General features: G+C 42.4%; 2 protein-coding genes across 8 annotated transcripts in view; one reads left to right on the forward strand and one right to left on the reverse strand.

The window, feature by feature from the left end:
* The window catches only part of LOC110980221 (centromere protein P-like), a 124,427-nt gene that overhangs the window by 49,544 nt on the left and 49,699 nt on the right, over positions 1–25,184 (forward strand). For all 7 annotated transcript variants that reach the window (XM_087138643.1, XM_087138642.1, XM_087138641.1 and 4 more), the window contains one exon: positions 9,676–9,737. The gene's annotated coding sequence lies outside the window, so the exon portion shown is untranslated. The remainder of the gene's footprint in view (positions 1–9,675; positions 9,738–25,184) is intronic.
* LOC110980220 (transcription factor Sox-10-like) lies at positions 15,436–21,507 on the reverse strand. Its single transcript, XM_022236681.2, has 2 exons — positions 19,447–21,507; positions 15,436–17,799 (listed from the first exon to the last, which is right to left on the reverse strand). The coding sequence occupies exons 1-2, from the start codon at positions 19,908–19,910 to the stop codon at positions 16,782–16,784; spliced, it is 1,482 nt and encodes a 493-aa protein (XP_022092373.2). The 5' UTR covers positions 19,911–21,507; the 3' UTR covers positions 15,436–16,781.

Here is a 25,184-nt window from a genome sequence, read left to right on the forward strand (position 1 = left end):
ATGGTGTTTATCCTAGCTAAGCCCACACCACCTATTTATTTGACTGTATAATCGCTGGTAATATGCAACTGTGTGAAATCTCAGAGCAAAGTCCTGGGGATCCCTGCCTCAATCTGGCTACCTGTACAAATTGCCCAAAAGATTCTATGCTGTGTCTCACAGACTATGCCCAAGGGTTCTGAATCCTCAAAGGAAATGTGCCACCAAATTTCTGGGGTGGCCTATTACAAAATGATCATGCCACGCAGTTACTGACATGACTGAGTGTTGAAATCTCCTACCTCTGCTAGGTTGATCTCCTCTTTCACATTATTTACATTATGAGATTAATACCCTTTCTACTTTCTTGGACGATCAGGGCTATGGGAAATTTTACCAGTTTTGGTAAGCTGAACCTTGTTCAACCCTAACAGTCCTCAGTCCTCCAACAGGTGAAGGATTGAGGACTGTTAGGGTTAATCATGATAACCGTCATGATGTGATGGCTGTGGTTGCTACATTCCATTTGTTCACATTTGTACATGTTGTATTTAGCATTCAGAAATAGGTAAAAGATGAAATGTGCTTCCAAAAATACTTCTTTTTCCTCCGCTAATGCCCCCCCCCCCGAAATTATATAGTGTCACTTTCTTTTTCAAGTTGGCAGATGAGAACCACATGTTAAATCAGAGGGTTGACCAAATTTAAACATGAAAGTGTGGAAATTGTGGAAATGGGTTGTTTCTCTTTATTAAAATATAGTGTTAAATGAATGGTTGATATCAGTAATTTCTCATTACATATAATTTGTGGTATTTGTGTGTTTTGTTCTTCAGAGAGAAGAAGTGGTGGATGGGTTTTTAGCAATATTCAAATCTTTTCTAGAAGGCTTTCTAGTAGAGAGTAGGTATGCCCACTAAAAAAACCACTCCCTGGCTTTCCACACATCCAGTCTGATTGCTTCTCTTAAATCTCTAAAACTCTTTTAAGATCTTTAACCACTTTTGAGTCAGTGAGATTTTCTTCAGTTGGTGTTGAACATAATTTATCTTGACACATGTGTAAGTTACTGCCCTCCAAGACTCTCTAAATTGCTTCGAGAGTTTTTTCTATAACTGGTATGTACATGTCCGCTCAGTTTAAGACCCAGCCATTTGAAAAGAGTGGTCCCGAAATTAACACGTAGGCCAGGGTATCTGGTTGGCAGTGGTTTTAAGTTGAGGATTTTGTGGGTTTTTTTCCTTCCCATAATCAGTGCTGCGGGGCCACCACTAAACCCATCCCAGTATACCCTCTTCTAACCCCTCAGTCAAAGACTGGAGAGCCATGTCCAATGTCAACGTCCTCCGGGTTACCCATAACGCACCAGACAGTTCTATACCCGCTCCATCACCTGACAGGCAACGACACCTGGTTCAAATATGGCACCATTCAATGCCATTTCATCCATGGTGTAAGTTCTACAGGGTCATGTATGTTATTGGATGTCTTTTTTTCCTTTCTTTTTTGAGTGGAACTTCTCCTCCAGAGGCCAATTTTCCAAACCTGCCCTTTGGAATTTGGAATCTCTACCCATGATTGCTTATTTTATTAGCCATTAAGTTGTCTCCAAGTTAATACCATGTCATTCCTTTATATCTTTTTGGTTAAAACACAGGTTATTTCTCACTTCAACTGTGGTAGTTTTTCAGTTACAAGTTCCTTTTTAATTGTTTCCTTGTCTGATCATAAACGGTACCCTCAACTGCCGTTATATGTGATTTCTGTTTAACGATATTTCCCACCGTCCAGGATTTTTTTCTTCTTGTCCTTTTTCTTTTCTTTGTATTGAGTTGTGTGACTTGCCATGTTTTCCAATCAAATAAAGTGGATATTTTCACAATGGTGTGCAACAATGCCAATTCTGACCTTATGTTTTGGCTGCCTCACGTGGGCATTGTGCAGTTGCACAACTGAATATGTCATCGCTCGCAGCGACATGAGATTAGTTCAGGGATGATATCGCCTAGTTTCTCTTTCGCTCCCTCTTCACACGGTGTACTACCTGCTTGACTCGGAGAGGATAATACATCTCATTACAGAAAAACTAATCCGGCCCACTGTTCTCATTCTCCTTTTCAACAACGCCTATAAAGAGCCTTTGCCCTCACGAAAGAAGCCCCCTCAGCGACAGGCTCTTTGGTGGCAAATGAAAGTGAAACCTTAAAACTTAAAACAGAAAAAGAGGGGGGTGTGAGGAGAGTTTGTGCATCCAGGACGGAGCTAAGCTACCAGGAGTAGTATACCCATACTTCCACAGTGATGAAGAGGTAACTAACACTGGTGTGTGGTGGCTGAAGGCTCTGACAACTTAGTGGCTTCTGTTTCGAGAAAAACTTTTATTAATGTTTGTTCGGCGAGTGAAAATTTTCTCTAGTTTTCCTTCTTGGGGGCCTATACACATAAAAACATGCATATGCAATTATTACTAAATTTTTCAATCTGCTGTGCACAATTATCACCCCTTTAGTCTGTGAAGACAATAAATGTAGCACCTTATAACTGATTTTAGGAGAGAAAGGGGACACATTAACAGGTCGTAAAGATTTGGGGAGAATCAATTTATGGCTGGCTTTTGTCAGCCCCGCCATCAGCCATCCATTCACTGATTCAGCCCTCCCAAGATTTCCTCACAAAGCTGCTTCAAGGCTCAGTAGATTTTAGCTGTCATGGTGGGCCAACCACCCCAGGGACGAATGGCACCCTTATCTCAGATCATTTGATGGGCCCAGGTTTAGCATTGGCTGGCACCACAAGACACATATCCGAAATTCAATTAATGTGGGGCAGTTAACAGGTCTTTTCTGTCTGATCACATGCCATATCCTCACATTGGAAGGCAATCCTGGCACCTTCTTCACCTCTCCTAGCTTTCATCAGCCCTATTAAATTCCCAGCTACTTCATATTCCTTGTGGGAAAAAAGTTTTTTTTTCAAGGTTCATAAACTTCTGATGGCATAATTGACTCCATCTTTATTCGACAGGAGGTGGATTGGGAGAATTGAATCACTGATTCCACAGCAAGATTGGAGCAAACTTGGAACTGCAGTGTAGAATTTCCTGGTACCATTCACAGTGTAAAATTACCTTGTAACAGAGTTATAAAGAGTCACTAATTTTTGTGACTCCATTCAATCGAGCAACGTAGTGACTTGAGTAGAGTTGATTCATTGCAACGTAATGACTCAAGTGAAGCCATTAGGCCAAAATGTAGAGTCAAGTCAAGTGTTTAGCTCGAGTCAATTCGAGTCACAAATATTTGAACACATTAGGATAAATAAAAGCAACAGAGAAAGTCACTTTTTTTTTGACATTTTTAAATTTACCTCTGGGTTTCTACATGTGGTCACACCACATCTGACTCATGATGATAACACGACATGAACATTATAAACCGGCACTGTACAAACACATGTAAGTCACTGCATATATTTTTGTCACAAAGACGTTTACCTTAATTTTTGGGACCCGAGTCTGATTAACTCTCACTCCAGTTGAGTCATTTGCTCTGTTAAGTGACTCGAGTCATTTACCCATTGGAACTTGAGTTGCCACAAATTGTGAGTTGAGTTGGACTTGAATCAAGTCACTGACTTGAGTCATTAAAACTCTGCCTTGTAACTACCATGTTTGTACCATATGCAGCTTAGAGTTAGCTGCTATCGTTAGTTGCCTGTGAGAGGGAATACATGGAGACCTCCAAAGGCTTGCTGCAATTAGTCAATTCATTATGGGCACTCAATTGGCTGCCCTGCACCCCCTGATTTGTGGTTGCAGCACCTGTCCCTCCATCTCTTTCATCGGGCAGCAGATTTTTTTCAGCCCCACTGGCCACCTCTTTTTTTTATCCCTTTCCCCTCTTTCCTTTAAAATTCTCTCCCTGTAACCTTCACAGCATACCTGTCGGCTTTTTGTATTATATTAATGAATTTTACGGCCATGTCACTAAATTAGAATCACACTTTGCTAAGGTCAAGTCCCGAATATACACATTTTAAACCCATTGATGAGTGGTATTTTTTTTTCTCATTGAACTTTGTGACTCCTGTATCTTAAATGACTTCACAGATTGGAATTTGAAAGCTTCTTGCAGTCTTGCCATAATTAGGAATCAGAGAAAACCTCCAAATAGTATTTATAGACATCAAGTGGAAAGTGGGAGGGGGGACATAGCCCTGATCAGAAAAAATGCGAGAACAAAACGCGAAGCGGCGTGGAATCTTGGGCCCGCTCAAGGGCTCCAGAAAATTTTGTTGTGCAGATGCTCTGTGGTGTGATCTGAGATGATTTCTGGCTACTTAAGCCAGTTTTTTAACAAATGCTTTTGCAAGGTATACATTTTCATTTGATTTTCAAAAAAAAGGGGGGGGTTGATATAGTATCCCCCCCACACTTTTTCAAGTGGGGGGGGGACCGGTCCCCCAACCCCCACCGATTGACGCCCATGATAGACACGCTGAATTCTGTTTGGTTTTCCTCTTCAGTCTAAATCATTCAGTCTAATCATTCCAAATTTGAGACAGCACAGAAGCCCTCCTGCCAAATTATTTTGTAAGAATTTGATGTCTAGTTCCTTCAAAGTGAACACAACTCTCAAGAGACCTGTAGAGAGAGGGTAACAAAAATGTTCAGTTTTAGAGTTGACAAGACCTCCCAACAACCCATGTAAAACATGAAGGTTTCGCTTCTTCAAGTGGGGGGCTGGGGGAGGGGACATATCTATGATCAGAACAAATGGGGTTCAGAGCCCCGCCCTGGGAAAGTATGGATTCTAGATGCTCTTTGTTGCAATCTGTGGCAACGTCTGACCAGTTTAAAAATTCCTCAGTAGTTGAACCAATTTTTCTTTAGCAAACTCCTTTGCAAGATTCGTTTTTATTTTCAAATGATGCCTCTCTTTATAAACTCCATTTTTATGTTGGGTTTCATTGAATCAGCTATTCTGAACAATAGAATAAAATGTAGGCCTACAATTCTTATTTGGGGTCTGGAAGAAAGATGGGTGGGGGACAGATGATGTGAGAGAGGAACATCCCCCGACCCCCACTGGTTGATGCCCATGCTGGGGAATTGTAGAATCAGGTAGCAATTGAAATTACAATCTGCATGCAATGGTTTGGATTTGAACACACATCACACAAATTCAAGGTGACTCAAGCACTTCTTCCCCAGTCTTAAACCCACTCTGTTATCTTGAAGTCATTTTTTTTGAGTCAATGTCAACCTAGGTTCTTGCTCTGATTTTATTTATGTGCAGATAGTAAACAGCTCCACCCACATCTACGCGTACAGCTGGTTTAAACCTGTTGTGGAGCTTTGTACACCCCACCCACAACACAAAAAGTGCAGTTAACTGGCAAGAGACCAGTCCTGTACTTGGGAAGTCTTGCACTGTCCCACGTTCACCCCTCGAAATCCCAGAACGGGGAAAGGCACACACACTTTTGGGAAGGAAATGGTTTTGTGTCTGCAGGCATTTCCTCCAGAGTGGAAGGGAGGCCATGCATCAGGAGAGCAGGCAGTGAAGACAGATCCATCAAAGTACAGCCAGAACCAGACAGGTCATTGAAGATTCATATGAGCAACTGGCTGAAACTGAGTTTGATTTTGGACCTACATAATATAGCACATACTGAACATGTTTTGCAGCTGATTTTTTTTGGGGGGGTACTATAATGTAACTAATTTCGTTGGCCAATTTTGGGTTTTTATACTTTTACCCTCATATTTAAAAACACACAGGAAGCATTATGTTGAATATATTCACTGCACCTTGTAAGGGTTTCTTGGTTATGTGCTCTTTGTCCTAAAGATCCAAAATTCTAGGTATATATATCCCTGGGAAGATGGCACTTTGTCTTCACAGCCTTAGTATCTGCTGCTCCAGTGTCACTAAACCTAATGACTCAGACTGAATTTGAAAAATGATGCAGGAACCCACCCGTTAATTAAGCCAAAGGTGGTCCATGATCCAGGCTTGTCTACATTCATCCAAACAACCTACTTCAACAAAATCCTTCCACTCCTAGGTGTATTTGACCCTCAACTTTTTCACAAATTAAACCCCAAACTTCAAAAGTTGTGTTTCATTTGAACCTTGCTCCTGTGGTTTATGGTTTCCCTCAGTCAGATTTTGTGACAAAATGTTTGTGGTCTATTGCAGCCATTTAAAAGAAAAAACGGTGTTTTCGACCAAGCAGGACATTTTCAGTTTCAAAAAGTTGACAAAATTCTGTTCTCCAAGTTGGTACCCCTGCCACATCCGCAACTTACCAGTTCATTCTTAGCATACAATAGAACTTGCTACAAGTATTCGCTTCTCATTAGTGTCAATTTTTTTATAATACTGAGTGACACTAACTGTGAACGAAGTGGCCAAAGAAGTTTAAGGGAGAGTGGGGTTGACAACAATGTAAATCAGTGAGCTCCCCAATGCAGTGTGAACAGTAGAGAAAAGGTTACATCAATATACCTGAGATATGTTTGCAGACTGTGATTGAAATTAAGTGGGATTGTGGTCGAAGGAATTTCATGTAATCAATCACTCATCTGGTATTGTTAGGGTGGGGATTGCTGCATGGTTTCTGTACCCAGCCCTGGCAGCTTCCAGATGGATGGGGTATGACATTTCTGTAATCTTGAATCAATTTGTGTATACGTTATTAATTATAGCGAGTGTTTGGGAGGAATAATGCAGTCGGGTGCCTTCCAGGCATTTCACTTCATCCAGGTGACTGGTTAGTCTCTGGCTTCCCCCCCTTGACCTCTCATTTCGTCAGGGTCAGTGGGGGTCGAGCCAGAGCAGCAGGGTTGTGTAGGGGAGACGTCAGATCCGAGTCCAGGGTTTCCTGAAACATGGTCTCTCCTGTGGCAGCTGCCGTTGGTCGGCAAATGTTTCAAGCTCATACCCATGTCAATGGGTTCATGTCCCCAATGTGAGCATAGTTCTAAAGGTGTGCCATGTACAAATAGCCATTAATGTGTCTCCTCATGGTCTGCTCAACATCTCAGACTTAGTCTTATTTCTTAGTTTACAGTCCTCATTTGGTTTGTCAGGTGGGTGTATGGTTATTGTCACTTAAGTATTTTTCATCACGCGAATTTGCCATCTATGACCATTGTAAATTTCCTACGTGACGTGCTCCATCTCACAGATTCAAGACACAGTCTTTTGAGTGGATGGAAAGCCTTTTAATGGTACGCAGTCGTAGTGGTGTCCAGTAATTTCAGTTACAATTCATGTTCAACAATTTCAGTCACTTGTCAACATTTTATCAGTCGTGTTTGCAGCCCTGTCTAAAAATTGTAGGAAATGCACAGCTGAGGCAAAGCAGGCAGGCAGGCATAATTGAGCCTTCCGGGCTTCTTCCACCTCCCTGGTTTCTTCCAACCCCCTCCCCCCTTTGAAATCTACTCCACCCCATAAATTCCTGTAAAACCCTGTGATTGCTAACAGTAATACCAGTTTGATTTTATCATCAAAACTAACTCTGCCCTGAAGCATTTAGAACTAATGTGTGAAATCTAAGCCATAACCAGTGTACATACATCTGACATGGCAGTAGCCCTGTCAGAAAAGTTCCCTGCCATGCTTAAAAAGTTGATGTGTGCTTAATTAAAGTTTGCTTTGCGTATAATCTTCTTGTCCGACCTTGATGGCCGTATATTTCCCTCTTGAACCGTCCAACTAAAGTCCATCGACCGACTGACCGCAGCCTATTCAAAAGACTGCACCATTCAATCCTTCAAATCAGGTTTTCCCCCCAATTCAGCTGACTAATTATTGTTAAGTAAAAGCTCCAGTCGGCACAATAGTGTCAAATCCCAAGCCCATTGTGCTGTGTCCGTAGTGCCCGGCCGCAATGAATCTCTCTCGAGGTTTTTGTCCGATTGCAGAGGCAACACAAAAAAAGAAACCTCCTTGATGGCCTGGGGCAGCAATGAGCCCAGAAAATATAAGCCTTGTATCAGTCTCGGGAACTCTTAAAAGGGTAAGGACTGCATAATCTTGTAAATGCTGGATTTTGTTCGCTCTCTGAAACTAGTCACCTCACTGCAACAATACCTCACAAAACCTCAAAATTTACATTAGTACAAGATACTCATATGGAAGTCTTTTGAATTTTGCATGTCAGTGTTCCATTTAAAGTTCATTTCCATCCCAAAAGTTGCCACTGATCTTTTTTCTTCTGGGGCAAATTTGTTTTGGGGGGGGGTTTGGAGTGGAGGGAGAGGAGGTTCATGTACTTTTCTCTTGGCCTTTGCTTCATCTAAACTACCACTGCCCCACCCCCCAACAGGGTTTGTATGACTGGAAAATCCTATGATTCTGGAAAAGTCGACAGAGCTGAAACCTGTCAAAATGGCCAAGGTGTCATTAAATCCTCCATAGAAACTTTGCATTCAAACCAAAGCATGTGTGATTGATATTTTAACACCTTCATCATTTGGCACCAAATAAAAAGGAGACCCAAAAATTAATGACCATGTTTTTCTTCCGTTTGTGAATTCTATGCATGCATTTTCCCATTTCCCTGTATACAGCTTATCACTCATCACCCCCTCCCAGTCTTGGCAGTATGCAGGAATTTTGATTTTCACACACCTTGCAAATTTTGTCTGATTACCTGTGGCATTTTCCAATTCTTTAGCTGTAAATAAGGGTCGTTAGCAGCAGCACATTCACCATGGCTTGAAATCTTGGAACAATGGCAGTTGCAGAGAGGGAGAAATAGGGGAGGAGTTACAGGCAGGGCCAGTGATCGGGTTCAAGCTCAGAAGGGCAGGAAAAGCTTCTGCTGGATTTGGCCAGTGTCATAGGCAACTGCCCTTTGGCTTCACTCCACGGGTCGAAATGAATACCAATCCAGAGTGGACTAGGTTGAACTAATGGGTTGAAGTCTTCCAGAGGTCTCCTGCTCTGTACTTTAAAGCAAAAGAAACCCACTCCCAGTTTCTGCAAGTAGCTGCCAAGGTGCTCAGAAAAATACAAGATATGCACCATTTCCAACCACAACAAATCCTGCCTTGCCATGCTTATCGTGCACAAACCACAAAACCCATGGTTCCTCTCTCTATTTTCTTTCACAGTTCCATGAGAGAGAAGGAAAAAATATAGAAGGTAGTTTTTATATTGATGAATTATCACACTAGTAGGTTTGGGAACCCTGAGGGGACTGTTCCTGAACTGTCAGTGTTTGGGAGCTGGTAATTGTAGCGTTTAATCTGGCAATAATCAGAGAGTGACCCGGTGGCAAGTCGGAAGGTCTGGACATTATTGATTTGTTCTCCATGCCTTTGTTTGGTGGTTTGGTTCTTGAGGTTTGTCGGAAATATGATATTTTTCCCCTGGATATAACGTAATGATAAGAAAATGGGTCTTGAATTATGACTCAGTATTTTGGGGACATATGATTACGTATGAAATATGGTGAGGTATTTTCTGTTGGATTTGGAAATGTAATAATGGACGAGACAGGACATTTATGCTCACTTTGCTAATTACTCATTAAACAAGTGTTTTAAAAATTGTCAGTCAGCTGGATTGGAGTTCAGACTTCAAACCCCCTACACCGTACTCGCTACTTAAATTTGATAGTCACCTGTTAAAATAACTATATGATAAAAATTTTAAGTTCCCTGAAATTGTTTTCCAGGACAGGACAGCACATGCTGACGAAGTTGTACATGAATTGAAGGACCGATCCTGAATAACGAGGTAAGACCAAAGGCAGTTTGCTTTTAAGTTTACTCAAGAACAATGGTAAACAAATACATGTAATGCCGTGATTGGGAAAACTATTAGGGGGCCTATGGATGGCATTTTTCAGCATGTCACACCAAGGTTTTTTGATGTGAAGAAAAATAAATGAAAAATTTGTCTGAAACCTATATTTTGGTGTGTTGTGTCATTTTTCTATATGTGTGAGTAGATTTGGAGAGGAACTATTAGCATACAGATAATGTTGGGGGCAAAAATGAAGAGATGAGAAGAATGATGGAGGTGAAAAATGACAGAATAAGCATGGATGAAAACGCTCAAGCTCCAGCACTATAGTTCATTTCCCAAGAGGTCAGATGGGTTTTGTCTCCCTTGTTAAATCTCATGCAGTTGGCAACACTAGGCAGATTTTCCTGTTGTTGAGGAAAGATGGATTGGGGAGTAGTGGGGCAAGATTTGCTCTCTGTTGTGACCGGGTTCAAATCCAACTTGGCTCAGCCAAGTTGACGTCTTGGTAGCCGTTGGACCACTCTCTTTTGCCATTGCAAAAGTACTTCAGAAGCAGAGGGGTGAAAAGACACTGCATGATGGTTAAAAAATGACAAACACTGTGAATGTGTGAAAAAAAAGTAGATTGGTTCTTCTCTCGGTATGAGTTTGAGTTGTCAGATTGTCATCATGCCTGATTGTTTGAAAAATTGCCCATCAGACATTTCAACCTAGGCACTTTCAAAGATTCTTGAAGTAAAATTATACATCGGCCTATTTATCCTTGAGACGAATTTATCTGACTGTCAACAGTCTCATCAACATATGTGGGAAACAGAGAAAAAAAAAATCAATCTGCTTGGGAAGCATCCACAGGCTCAAGGTAGGGGGAAAACCACAAAATCGTCTGTCCATAAAGGCCATCAGGCCAGTCACCTGCAAATAGCCAGGACACATTGTGGTGCTCTTCCAATCTGTCTCCTAGCAGAGCTAATCCATCCTGGGCTGTTGACTGCAAACAATGGAGGACGTTAGTGCCCAACAAAACAGACAGATAAAAAAGATCTAAGAAGTACTGTCGTCCCGGGTATTGTGCCATTCTCTGGACAGATTATAGTCCTTTTGTTTCTGAAGAAAAGGTAGACAGGAGAGGTGAGGGAGATGCTTCTCTTTTGTGGGGGAGAATAGAAAAGTCGCCGACAAAGTTGATGGCTGAAATCTGGAAACCCCTGTAATGGTCGACGCGGCCCACTTTGATTTGGTTCTTGAAGGTTCATCCCGGCATATGTATGATTCATTTGATGCCGATGAGGTGGAGTGTAGTGTTACAACAAACCTCACTCCCAGGTGGGGTTCAAGCACCTCGTCAATAACCCTTAATTGGAGAGCTGCAAAAAAAAAAAAGATCCAGAAATACCCAGCATGTACCCTTCCCACAGAAATGATGGTCATTCTACAGGAAGTGGTCCTGTTGTGTAACAGATGAGACACAGTGAAAACTTGGTTTCTGGAGAAGAGTTGAACGCCATAATAGATGGTACCACAGTACATTGGGGGTATTGTCTAAGTATTTTTTTCTTTCTGTTTTGCTGGCTTTGCATCTAACTCCTAACTAACTCCTTTCAGTAACATATTGAGGTGGTCAACCACCTCAATCCTGGCTTGTGCCAGTTCAATATGAAGTTTGTGAGGCAATAAGTTTGACAAAACTGTGCATCTCCATAGCTGAAAACTAACATGCTGACAAGTTTGAATTGTCTTTGTGAAGTTTGAATTGTCATTCGAATGTGTCATCAACTGTATGCTATTAAATGATCCTTAATGTCCAAGTGCTAAGCTCATGAGTGCAAGCTCGTTTGGGAAAGAAAACCTGTTTGTTGTGGACATTTGTCAAATTTTGTCAAAACTGACATTAACTAGAGCTTTTGTGATGATGATGGCGAAACCTGTTTTTTTTTCAGGGTTGAAGTATTTTATGGACTAGCCTTTGGGGAAGCTAGCATTTTGGGAAGCTGTATGAAGTTGAAATGTAGCGATATTGACTACTTATTTGAATGGACTGACAAATCCAATAAAATCTTCTAACAGGCAAACACAATTGTAAAACTGTCATCGACAAATGTATTTAACCAGCATGCCTTCTTCTGTGCATTGACTTGTTTATAACACAGGCTTGTCAACGAAACAAAACTTCTTGAATCTCTTGGAATAGACATGCCGCAATTCTCATGACAGAATGTCTGTTTAGAGTATGATGCATGTTCATTCCAGCAGGGTTCAAGTGGCCATCGATGATAGATTCTGGGAAGATCTGTCCAGTCAGTATTTAGGGTCTTGTTATTTATCTTGCGGGGGCAAAAACTCACATAGCACAGCCTTCATCGTTCATTTTATCATGTCAACAAGAAGCGGTAAAGACTAAAGTATCAAGAGTATCAGAAAGAGACTGAGGTTCACAATCATTTATTACTCAAGTGGAAATATGTTTGGAGTTCACTCAGGTTCCCTTTTCAATACAAGTAACCAAAAGGTTTTTACGACCATGCAACCATGGTGAATATTTTGGAAAAGTAGTGTAAATTTACGAAAGTGGAATTTGCACTTTTAGCGTTGTGTGATAAGAGGTGGCTTGAAGGTGTCTCTATGAGATCCACCCCACCCCAAAAAACCCCAGAATATCTTGAACCATGCTTCTCCTACACAGTCCAGTACCATCCTACATCTCTAATGAGGCATTGTTACATTACAAAACCAAAATAATACCAAAATGGTGGTGGAGTATGATGGGCCATTTACCCGGCAATGTACCTTGAAACCAGAGGGTTTTAACACCTCAGGACACAACAGTGCAAGTGCATGCCCAATTAAATTGAGTGTGGCTCATGAATGCACTGGCATAGGCAGTTTGACTGAGACAGTATGGGTATGGTTGCTGGGCAACTCTCAAACCACAATCCACACTGGCAGAACATGGCTGCTATTTGTCATCGCATTCCAATCGAATGACTCGTCCAGATCAGTATTTAAAAAAAACAATCCGAGCCTGAAGCTGCTTGGACCAGTAGCTCTTTGCTGCACCCTTTGAGCAGTAATTATAAATTAACTGTGTTATTTCACAATGACCATGGGAATAGTATCAGCTTCAGCGATCTTCCAAGGAGGAATTATGCATGCCCAACTTGACAAATTGTCAGCAGGGTTCACTTTGGTTGGGTCATGTTATCTTTTGCGGCCATATTAATGGGATTTGGGGGCTTTGCTGACAATAAAAGGAGAACAAGTCAGTTCCCAGAATCTTTATGATTCTTTTTGTTGAGAGCAGAGCAGAGTTTTCCAAACTTCATCATTCACAGGGACAGTTGACCTGGGTTTCTGAGGCTGTACTTTTTCCCCCCTTTTTTTCCCCGGGGACCTTTTCCTGGTGAGTAGGCATGTTTTATGTATTGTGGATATTTATGTTTTACACAATACACTGCATGCTCAACTTAGTCAAAAAATGCTGTAATTGTTGCCCTACGAAATTCAAAGTCCAACCAAATAAAAGCGCACCCAATAGTGTATTTCAGTTGTATTGATGTGTGGATTGGAAGTTCTCCCGTCATTAGCCCCCCCCCCCGGTTTCCAAATGAGGCCCTACCCATGTAAACTTGAGGCCAGCATGTTGGACTGTTACATGTATAAGAGGGTCACATGATAGTTGACCTAGATTATAGTTTACCTCAGTTTTACTGCAGACGATGGTGGTGCCATTCCTGCCTGTGCAATTCTCATTTTATTAAGCCACTGCAAATTTTCTGGGCTTCTAGGAGAGGATAGGTATTTTTTCCCTTTCCCCTCCAAAAGTGGGTGTGTAGAGAGGATAGTACCTGTACACCCTGATGAACACTGATCAGGTACATGTCTGTAGAACCTACCCTTATGGGTGTGTAGAGAGGATAGTACCTGTAAGCCGTGATGAGCACTGATCAGGTACATGTCTGTAGAACCTACCCTTATGGGTGTGTAGAGAGGATAGTACCTGTACACCCTGATGAACACTGATCAGGTACATGTCTGTAGAACCTACCCTTATGGGTGTGTAGAGAGGATAGTACCTGTAAGCCGTGATGAACACTGATCAGGTACATGTCTGTAGAACCTACCCTTATGGGTGTGTAGAGAGGATAGTACCTGTACACCCTGATGAACACTGATCAGGTACATGTCTGTAGAACCTACCCTTATGGGTGTGTAGAGAGGATAGTACCTGTACACCCTGATGAACACTGATCAGGTACATGTCTGTAGAACCTACCCTTATGGGTGTGTAGAGAGGATAGTACCTGTACACCCTGATGAACACTGATCAGGTACATGTCTGTAGAACCTATCCTTATGGGTGTGTAGAGAGGATAGTACCTGTAAGCCGTGATGAGCACTGATCAGGTACATGTCTGTAGAACCTACCCTTATGGGTGTGTAGAGAGAATAGTACCTGTAAGCCGTGATGAACACTGATCAGGTGCATGTCTATAGAATCTACCCTTATCCCAGTTTCTTTTGATACCATATCAACATTGGCAACACGTTAAATCATACATAGACCTTGCTTTGAAAATGGCTAAGTTGTGGAGAATAAAGAAAATGTACTAAATAATGTACAGACACAAGTCCCTGTTTGTGTGGGAAAGCACAAGTACAAGTAGCCCAAGTACTGGGACCCAGACGGCTGCTACATGAAAGGTCATCAATAACTCCCTCCTCCAGACTCCTTTAACCCCACCCCCTCTTCTAAATTTATCTGTTGAATGGGTCCCTTCCAGGGTCATACGTGTACTTATCTGTTAGGCCTATAGTCAACCTTTTCCTCGTTTCTCTTAATTTCGTTTCTTTAGTGAATGATTAACCACAACAATGATACACAAGTAACAGTGATTTCTGCAAGAAAACAGTCCAAATACATGCATTTTTCTTTCAATTTCAAAAATGTTTTAATGGTTTCAACAAAAGTTGGACACTGTATCCCAACAGACATAAATACAAGTTATAAATTAAAAAATGGGAATGTGAAATTAAGCATCAGTAACCTTAATAATTTACAAAAAAAACTAATACATTCGTAACATTGATCTCCCAGTGAATGAAAAAGCCAAAATGCAGTATAAAGTCCAGAGTGAATGTATACTGCAGCAGCAGTTAACCAATATTTCCTGTCTTGCATATTCTCTTTACAAATCTCCCTTGAAATGTCTCGACTAAGGAGAGTGAGCATCTCAATTCCCTTTGCACCCTGTCCTGCAGCCCAAAGTTGCTGCCGGGTCCAAAATAGATAGGGGTCAGATGTCAGGAGTAATTCATTTTGATGTGTGGTGAAACAGTGACCAGTCCCATTAACAGGCATCAGACACTGCAGAAAAATATAAACAACCCCCACACACACATACAGTTTTCACTAGAACCAATCTAATGACTGTTTAATCCCCATGGATCCATCAAACTTAATTTCTAATGGATGGGGGGGGGCAAATACTCCGCCCAGATATGATGGGCGACATCCCACCACAAGTGCAATTTACAGCCCCCAGCAGTGTCAAAGGAACATATGTTCAGTGTTAGCTTGCGTGGGGCCTCCAGAATGGGGTATGGTATGTGTGGTCCCAGTCTGAACAAACTACAGCAGGACAAGAACAGTTACTTTTCAAAAATTCCAAACAAAACACAGCACAAATTATGAAACAACCCCCTTGTGGCATAGTGGGATCATTTTTATGAGGAGTTTCACCCTAAATCCATTCTAGACAGAAAGCACAGAATGTATTGAAACGAAATGATAAAAATAAAACCCCAAAATTTGGAAAGTTGATGCATGTGTATCTAACACAAAGAAAACAAGTACAATAGGTGCACTTAAATGAGCCCATCCTTACGTATTTATACTCACTAAAACTTAAGCAACACATTCACCACTTCAACTCATCTCTTCTGTGTAAAAAGGCCTCATTTTTACTTTGTACATTCAAGGTTGACGTGATCCCCAACCGCTCATTTATCTCTGTTAAATATCAAAAAGTACCAAAACATATTGTAAAATATACATCTGTGATATAAAAGACAAATCTCAAAATATATAATGAAAATACGATTTCGGCCGTGTCACAGTTGAGGACCCCTGCTGTACTCCGATATGGAAATTTTGATTCTAATATATGCAGTGGTTTCGTTTCAGATGGAACTGTGAAGTCTGCGATTCTATCAACATACAGATGTAAAGAGAATTGCTGAACTGATCCTCTTAAAATGTACACCTTTTATAAAATTCCCATTGTACAGCTCGATGTAAAACCATCCGAACAAGAGTAAAATAAACATGTTTTTAAAGGAAGACAGATGTCCATGTGCTAACCAAATGCAGATTATCAGAACTAACGGCTGAGAGTGGGACAGTGTTCAAGGCCTGCTGAATCAAAGTTCCGTTATTTACATCAATCAAATAATCCACCAGGGAAAAACACATGTACCATAATTGAGAGGACACATTTGAAATACTTAGGCTTACCCTGCACATGGTGTTCATTTGTGCATGTATTTGGGAAAAAAAGGATGCAAAGGGTGCATTGCTGTAAGAGAAATGACATTGTTCACTCTCACAGCAAGCCTCGTGGAAAGCACCCAACAGTTTGAATACATTTTACATGCCTGTTACCAACTGCTAGCATGCCTTGTTGGGTGAAGCATTACATACGTGATGTACTTCAACAGCAGTAACCATCTCCATTCGTCCAAAGGTAGGAAAAACACCTGTTGACCTCTGCACCTGTTAACCCCAACCTTACTGATTCAGCATGGATAAACCAATTGGAAAAAAAGAAGTTATATTTACATAAAACTTTGTACATTCATTTCTGGTATTTTATAGAGTGGAGAATGTTCAGGATAGTAGTTTGCTGAACATGCACAGCATGTTTCTTTCCAGTCATATTTACATCAGTTATTCAAGTGTACATGTGGTTCCCAAATAAGTTAGTTGATTGGCTTTCCTGCATATTATTGGACACTTGAAATACCTTCGGAAAGTTAGTTGATGGGGCTCGATTTACAAGGTTTGTCAGCAGAGTGTACAGTCTGGTCCTCCCAAGACCTGTTGTGGTTTTGCTGGTAAGTGTCCCATGTGCGTGCCTCAGAGAGAACAGGCTGAGCCCCCTCAAGGAGGCCGTAGGAGGTGTGATTTGGTGAGGTCTGCTGCTGAGGGTACTGGTAGGATGCAGGTAGCGTAGACACTGCTGAGGGACTGTTTGGGTTGTTGGTGTAATAACCTAGCTGAGCTTGTGAAGGTTGGTGTGGGTAGTCGAAGGACTGACCAGTCATGGAGGGGTACTCCGCTGCATATTGATGCTGCATGCTGTAGTCGTAGGGCTGGACCTGGGTTGAGGTCGGTGAGGCTGTGTAGTGGTGGTCCGGTGACAGCATCGCCTCCTCCAGCTTCAACTCACTGGAGACTGAGATCTGAGATGCCCCATGCCTGTTGAGCCACTGCTCGGATCGCCCAATGTTCTGGCAGACATTCATCATTGAGTAGGTGCTGCACTTGGGACTGTTTGGTGGTGGTACCTGTTGGTGTTGTCCATGGGCAGAGCTTGTGACCAGGTAGCGGTCTAGATCCTCATTGATCAAGCCATCCATGTTGGCCATCATGTCGCTGCTCAGGTCGCGGATGTCCACACCCACTAGATCAACCGGCAGTTGCTGGTGTGGACGCTCCCCCTTTAGCTGAATATACTTCATGCGCTTCTGGGGAGGCTGACCGCTCAGGCGCTCGGCTTCCTCTTTGGGCGTGGTGGGTGGAGTTGGAGGACCTGTCTGCTGAGGTTGAGCATGCATGGCGTACCGCTCACCACCATCCTCCCTGGCTGCATCACCAGGAGAGCGAGAGCCCTTGCACACGGTGGCCTCGGAGGTCAGAGGGACTTTGCTGGGTTTGTTCTTGTTGCGGCGTCTTGGCTGGTACTTGTAATCAGGATAGTCTTTCTTGTGTTGCTGACGAAGTCTCTCTGCCTCTTCAATGAAGGGCTGCTTCTCGGGCTCTGACAACAGTCTGACAACGGAAGAAAAGACAAATTACAAGACAAATTCTTGTCAAGTTCTTCGAAGGTTTGGTCAAGAGTTCATATCCATAATCCATTCAGACGCCTAAGACATACAGTTAATAACGTGTAGCGATTACAACTTCTGTTCAAGTGCCAGCACCAGACAGCAAATTTTCATGTCTGACCTCCATTTTTCTCTTTCGAAAAATGTAGGGATTACTAACCTGCAAGGACACTGCACTTTTTTAAAGGTGTTCACCTTGACTTCAAGCTTCAGTGCGCGCGAGAGAGGCCCGCGTCTGCTGTTGAGCAGGTTTTCATATTGTGACTCGCAAAATTCTATCAATCAGTTGCGGGGGGCTTCGTCAGTAGCCCATGAATTTTTACTTCATATGCCAACAATTGCGACTTTTTTTGGAATGGTTAGAATTTCCAAACTTCGGAGAGCTTTACCGGAGTTTATGACCGAACTGATAGCTTCCCTTTATTGTAAAATCTGGTGACTGACAGGAGCTCACTCTAGTGCCCTCAAGCGCGTCACTGACAAAAAGATGTGAGAGTGAATCGCATGTACCGCCGGCGATACCTTTCAAAAGGAAAATTTGTATACCCTTCAGCTCGAAACCATTATTACAACGTTTCGCCGGCGAAGAACGTCGAGCAGCGTTAGGACAGGATTGTTCGTTATCAAAACGTAGTCAACTTCAGGAAATGGTCGGATGGTCGCCTCTACCAGGCATGCCAGACTTTCGACAGCCAGTCGTGCTTGGTAAAATTTTGTTGATAGTTAATCAAGTAGGAAACATCCTCTTAAAATTGGGTAAGGCGTGATACACACGAGCTACCACCAGCAGGCGTCAGGCCTGGGGTTTAGGAGTTATATCGGGTTGCAGTTAAAGTTTATGTCAAGGAGTGGTTGATGCTTATTTTAAGACAGTGTTTAATGTTGCGCAAGAGTAACCGCCGATTGACTTTCATTTTACTCAACTACCAAGACGGTGCGTGAATTTGTTAACCACGTTCCATCCACACCATGATAGCCTACAGTCTGACAGTACAGAGCAAGGTATGAATGGTCTGTACGTGCCAGGTCGGTCTGGGACATGTAGGAAGGAGGTTAGGTGAGCCTTGTCCAACCAGGGTATGGTATAACCATGAATGGTTCAAAATATTCGGGGGTTCTATTGTTGAAGCAACGTGTAACATAGTGCGTTCTAAAGTGCAAGTTGTAAATCACTGTAAGTGGAATTTCTTCACCACTTTTCACGCAGCTCATTGTCTGGCTGACGTCAGCATTGTAAAAAAAAGTGAAGATTTGTTTGGTCGCAGTAATTGGCTATGTGTTGCTTCAATGCTTGTTACTAAAATGTTAGTTTAACCGATTGGCCTATAAGTTAGCACAGATTGACTTGGAGAAGAAAAAAGTCAAGCTTGTCATGCTTGTTAAAGGAATATGATCACGGACGATAGAGCTGGTGCTTTCGTGCTGTACAGATTAAAGATACCGCCCGCGCGTTTCAATTTAATTTTAAAAGCTTACAACATAGTTTCAGAAATAAACCAATGGAAGAAAAAAATCTTGTTCCTAAGATCAAGCGATACTTTCTTAGTGTTATTTGGGACCGCATAATGAATATTCTTGCAGTGTTACTCACTTCCATAATCTGCCAAGCGTCTTGCTCAGTTCGGCGTTGTGCAGGTGAGGGTGCTGATCGGCCAACTTCTTCCTCGCCGCCTGGGCCCACACCATGAATGCATTCATGGGTCGCTTGATGTGCGGCTTAGCGTTGGGGTTGCCAGCAACACGCGTGGGCATCGGCACAAGGGACCAGTCGTAACCCTGGAGCACACGGGACACGGCGTCGCGGATGGACGGTGGGAAACGGGGGTCCAAACTGGACGGGGTCTCGCCAGAGGTCGCGGTGTCAGACTCCGACCCGGACTCGCTGCACCCAGGGCTAACCGGGCCGTCGCTCCCCCTGGATAGAGGCCTCTCCAGCTCTGTTATCTGGACATTCATTTTCAGCATCGAACCGGTTGTGGTAGGTGATACAGGTTTGTAATAATACTGTGCCAGTCCGATGTAATTCGTGTCTTGAGGTGAATAGTTATGACTCATGTATAGGTTCTCGGTGGCTTTTATCTGACCGACCGAACCGACCGCCTCAAGTTAGTCACTACTTCTCGCTCTCTACACAGCGTTCGCTTGCTGTTCATGCATTGTTGGATCGTTTATTGACATACAATTAAGGAAACAAGACTGCAGCGAGCGTTCTAATTCGATCGAGCTTGTACCCTATCCGTCTGGCTGGGTGCGCACTTTAACACCCATCGTGGCCGGTACGTAATGTGATTGGCCGCTCGCCAACACATGCTTGCTGATTGGCCGGTTGTTATATCTGCGGTGATTTCCCATTGAAGAAGTGTTGCAGTGCCGCTGAACGCGGACTCGTTAAACACACCGAGTCGACGATGTGTGATTGTTCGGCATCATTGCAGACCGAGACGTACATGTACAGAAGGCATCTGTACGATGTACATGTACATGTATGTTTATGTTACCTAGGCTGTAGAGAAGTGTCCGGCTGGCAGTTAGAAGCCGTGCATACTGGGAGATAATCTGAACGAAATAATTTCTGTGAATTGTTCGAACACTGCCCAACCACATTTTTGCTTTATACAAAGTGGAACTCAGTCATCAAATAAGATATGAGTTCTTATAAGTATCCAAAATAAACACAGGCCTATAAATCATTGTATTTATACAAAGACTACACGTGAGCGCTGTTTATTCCTTAAGGCCAATAAAAAAATTGATAAATAGTGGAACTAAACCTTCGCCTCAAACACACTGTTTTAAATGAAAGTGTTGCCCTCATTCGTTGGAGATGTACAGTGTATCTCATAAAAAATCCCACTGTCCGGGAGCTTTAAGTTACTCCCAATTGGCCTTTTCCCCTTGCCGTGACTTGTATGCCATGCCACGGTCAGGACGACATAGTCGTATTATCAAGCCTTTTTTGTCATCGTGCACTTCTTAAACGGCGGAAATCTGTGGGGGCTGTTCTCCGCCTCTCAGCCGACCAAGTGCCACTTTCATGAAGCTTTTTGAAGGAAAGCTATTTAGAGACATTTGCAAGCTGCGTACAGCACGTTTGAAGCTCCAAACTTTTGCCGCCACGAAAGAAAGTGAATCACAGGTCCAGCAAAATATATGAAATAATAGTTCTTAGATTGAATGTATTTTGCTTCTTGCCACCAGTTCAAATAATTTCTTTACTTAACTGAAATTATGAGCAATATCCGCTTTCAATAGAACAAGCTAAATTACTCATGTCATGAGGGGATTTAATGTTCTTTACTGAACTTAAATTTAATTCACAGTTTTGGAACTTCAATTCTCTGAGCTTCCCACGAGAATTACCGAGATAGTGTGAATGCATGCGGTTTAAACTGGTCCCTTAATCAACCTCGTTCCGCGCCCAGACTTAAGTGGCACTCATCGATCCAGCTTTTTACCCTTGTGGCATTACCTCATTTTACCCACAAATGACGTCACCGGCCCTGCCAAAAGTTCTCTGACCATGCTCAGACACAGGTTAATAACACCACACCATAGTAAAAAAAAAAAGCCTGAGAAATGGGCTTGGTATCAGCAGGACTGAATCCACGTTGCTCATGCTCCATTTGCCTTCATTCTAAATTTTTGGTCATTCCTCCATGGCCAAACTTACAGTGTTCGTGTTACTCACGCGTCAACGGAGTTGATTCTTGTGGAAAACCTGGACACATTATACTTCATACGTGGAGTATTCACCAGTGCAATTCAACTCCGCCGTTTCTTATTCCTCCATGACTGTACTGACTCATTTCCACAGAATGACCACAGATTGCCTGTCGCGAAATTAATCCTTAACCAACAAACAATGAAGAACGCTCAAGACAAACACGGTAGTTAAAATGGGTCGGGGATCAAGCACTCGTTTGACCTCGCTTTTAGGATTTGGGTGCAATGGTCCAATGCATTTACAGCAGTACCAGGCCTAATATCAGTGCCCGTGTCCCCACAAGGGCCGTGTACAAGTGCATGCACATGTACATGTACATATGTACTGTATACATACGAACATGTACGCGCATTGTAGTCAGAGATGATATGCATGTACATGTACAGTACTTACTGTAATACATGTATGCGGATGAACGCGTTTGCATGACCGCTTGACTATGTCTTTTACGTTGTTCATGCACACGGAGGCTAAGATTTTCTAGACACATTAAAAAGAGCAACCAAGACATTCGCTTAACTGTTGCCCTCCAGGGTGAACCAGGAAGAGCAGTGCAGGTGCAATACACTCTAAGATTCAACCATTCACAGGACGGGTAGCATGGCAGTTCCCGCTGCTTTTAATGCTCGGCAACCTTTTTTTGACTCACCGGGCCTTCTAAGTTGTGGTTCTCAGGCCACGCAGTTGCGGCAAGTTACAATGAAAGACCAAAGGGCGAGACAGCTACTTGTAAAATGCAGTACAATTGTCTTCGCTTTTGTGAAGCCGCGGTCTGCTGTTGGGCCATATGCTCTGGGTGAACGCTTCAAACGTTTCGCACGACAGTGCTGGGTCGCTTTTCGCTGGAAATCGAAAATTGGCTCAACGGGTAGCCGGCAATTTCAATTATTGTGACCGAGTGGGCTCAGACTTCAAGGGGGCTTGACGTGTGTTGGGGAAATACTCCCTTGCCCCAGCGGACAATAGCACTGTGCCTTGAATGTGGCCATGCAGTGCTATGAGTTGCACCCTTGAATATTTTTAACATTTACAAATCCAAGATTTACTCAAAGTTATTCCCTACATGAGTACAATGAGAACATTCCATGTCGTTGAAGGAGACTCGAGAAAGTTTTGAATAGAGCCCGTGAAAGTAAAAGATCACCCAGCAAGCTTCCGAAACCCTCGCGCGGTCCGCCTTTGGGGATTTTACATTGGGCATCGGGCCGTCCTATCACCTTCGATAATTTTTGGAAAAAATAGTTCCTAACTGAAACCACCCATGAAACACTCACGTTGGAATTTTACCTTTGTCTTCCTCAAGTAACATTTAGGAAAAGTCATCTACAGATGGGTAAAAAACTGATTTCATTGACGACCTTCATGTCCGGCGATATCGTAGGCTACTTAGGCCTCCTTGTGCACGTCTGTTTTCACTTCCCATGCTTATACATAAAAAACGAGAATGTGTAACGCTGCAAAGATTTACCTACCTGTAGTCGATGGGTTCCAGATTCCGTTGAGTTGACATCACGCAGTTGTTGTCAGCAAAGGCTAGGTAAAATATTTGAATCTTTCGCGAAAATAGATTATTGCCTTAAGTTTATTACCTTATGAATTAAAAAAGTCAGTAAAATATTTTGATCTATTTTATTTTGGCTTTTACCGACAGATTACTATAAAAGTTCAAACCGTAAATGTTCATCTGCGTACGAGACTGCCACTTGAATTGTTATTCATATAGGCCTATTTTAGATTTTTGGAAAGTGATGGGTCAGTTTTTGGCAGGATATTTCTCTTTCAGGTCAGGTGATTTTCAGTTTCTATAAATTGATAAACTAGCAAATACTTTCCAAAGCCCCTTTTCCAAGTTGGATTTTTAAAGGTGTAACTGAGGGAAGAATATTACAAATTCTAACATCATTGCACGTTATTTTTCCTATCCAATGGTTCCGGAAGCGCACCATCAGGGGTCAACTTTCGGGGTCAACTGTAAGGCTCAATTCTTCATCATCAGTTATTTGTGGTTTCTTAAATGTACGTGAGTGACGTGTAAAATCTAGGCTTCCTCGTTCTTCTTGTAGCACATAGCTACACGTGTTGTGATTGTTTTGTATTTAATTTTACGGTGTATTTGGGCGTAAGCAGTGTATTTTAAAAAGTCCGCGGGCTCTTGTTTCTACAAAAAGTACAAGCCCTTACATTTCCAGCAGATGCTGGAAAGTGGTATATAGGTTTGAACCATTCTATTTCGATGGTCAATGATCATTTGATTTCAGTAACTTCAGTAACATTTACCCCGAGCAAATCTGATATGACGCATCTTGAAGTATGTAATTTCATTAAGAAGAGTTGACATTGAAAATGTTTGGCGTCATGCATGCGTGGGAAAACACTGAACATTCTGATGCATGTTTAGTTTTCCTGAGCAGGTATGATTTATGTTTACTTTTTTTTTTCTTTTTTTTTTTTGATGGACCGGGTAGGTTGGTTTTTTGTTGTTGTTGTATGGTTGCTTCAACCATGGGTGTCACTCGACAAGTAGTTGGAAGAATTTGCCGGTCCACAGCCTGAGCGTGTTTCGAATGGTTTCGTCATCCTTTGCAGCAGTGAAGTCCGTCCACTTTGCTGCCGATCGAATCAGAGTGGTGGCTGTAAACTGGACATTGTGTCCGGCTCGGATTTCTTAAGAAGGAAACGACAAATCGGGAAAATTGCAAAAAAACCTCTGGGCAGTTATGGTCTGGTAATTGCTAAACCATTCGCGACGGAGGGGATTAAAAGTAGTCACAGAGGCCGCTGCCAATGAAGTGTCCCATCCTTCCCACAGTAAAAAAAAGTATAGACATTAGTACAACCGTGTTCAAATTTCAGCGGAAGTCACCGGATGATGTCTGTCCTTGGTGTCCTGGGTGCCTATAATTACATAATGAAACGTGCTGTAATTTGCCTCACATCGTCCCGACCTCGACCACGACAGGCCCGGTTGGGAGTCGACAACTTTTCAGACCACCCCGAAATGCTTCACTGCTTGCTCTCCCCGACCAGTGCGTTAAACACAAAATATAAATAGGCTCATAACCCAGTTGTTGGAACACAAGATTTTTTTTAGTTACAGTGACCGTCTATCTACATTGAAAGCATGCGAGTCCGTATGCGTCGTTGCAGTGTCTATAGACCTTTTACAGTGATGTCACGATCTGATTTGTCGTTATGGTAATGAGTGCATAGTGTTGCGATGGGATGCACGTCGTTGAAGCTGCCCGTAGGAATATATACGATCACCGTGGCCAAGGCGGTCCGCACGTGGTGGTATTGTATACATTTAGTCACTTGGGTAAAAAAGGTTTATACATAAAAGATGGATTCGGTTATAAGATTTGAGCAGTCCGTAAAAGCATAGAGGGATCTTATTTCATGGTAAAATACCCCAAACCATTATCTTGTGCATTTGAGACCATCCATAACACTTGAAACAAGATAAACGATTTTTAAATTTTTATTTATTCATTTTTTCGATACCTTTCTTTACTTTACCAACTTACCCAGCCATCCGTACAAAATTTGGTCAGAAGGCGCGGTGTAACAAATTCCCCCACTAGGCCATCAAAAACAATTATTCCAAC

This window comes from Acanthaster planci, linkage group LG07, assembly GCF_054643075.1.
Source record: "Acanthaster planci isolate LZ-2023a linkage group LG07, COTS_SCS, whole genome shotgun sequence".
NCBI lineage: Eukaryota > Metazoa > Echinodermata > Asteroidea > Valvatida > Acanthasteridae > Acanthaster > Acanthaster planci.

What these genes read in the sequence shown, in the direction of transcription:
- LOC110980220 (XM_022236681.2), bottom strand. Translation starts at nt 19,910, where the DNA reads ATGAGTCATAACTATTCACCTCAAGACACGAATTACATCGGACTGGCA. An exon ending in ACGCTTGGCAGATTATGGAA is followed by an intron (nt 17,800 to 19,446) that starts GTGAGTAACACT and finishes TTCCGTTGTCAG; the next exon opens with ACTGTTGTCAGAGCCCGAGA.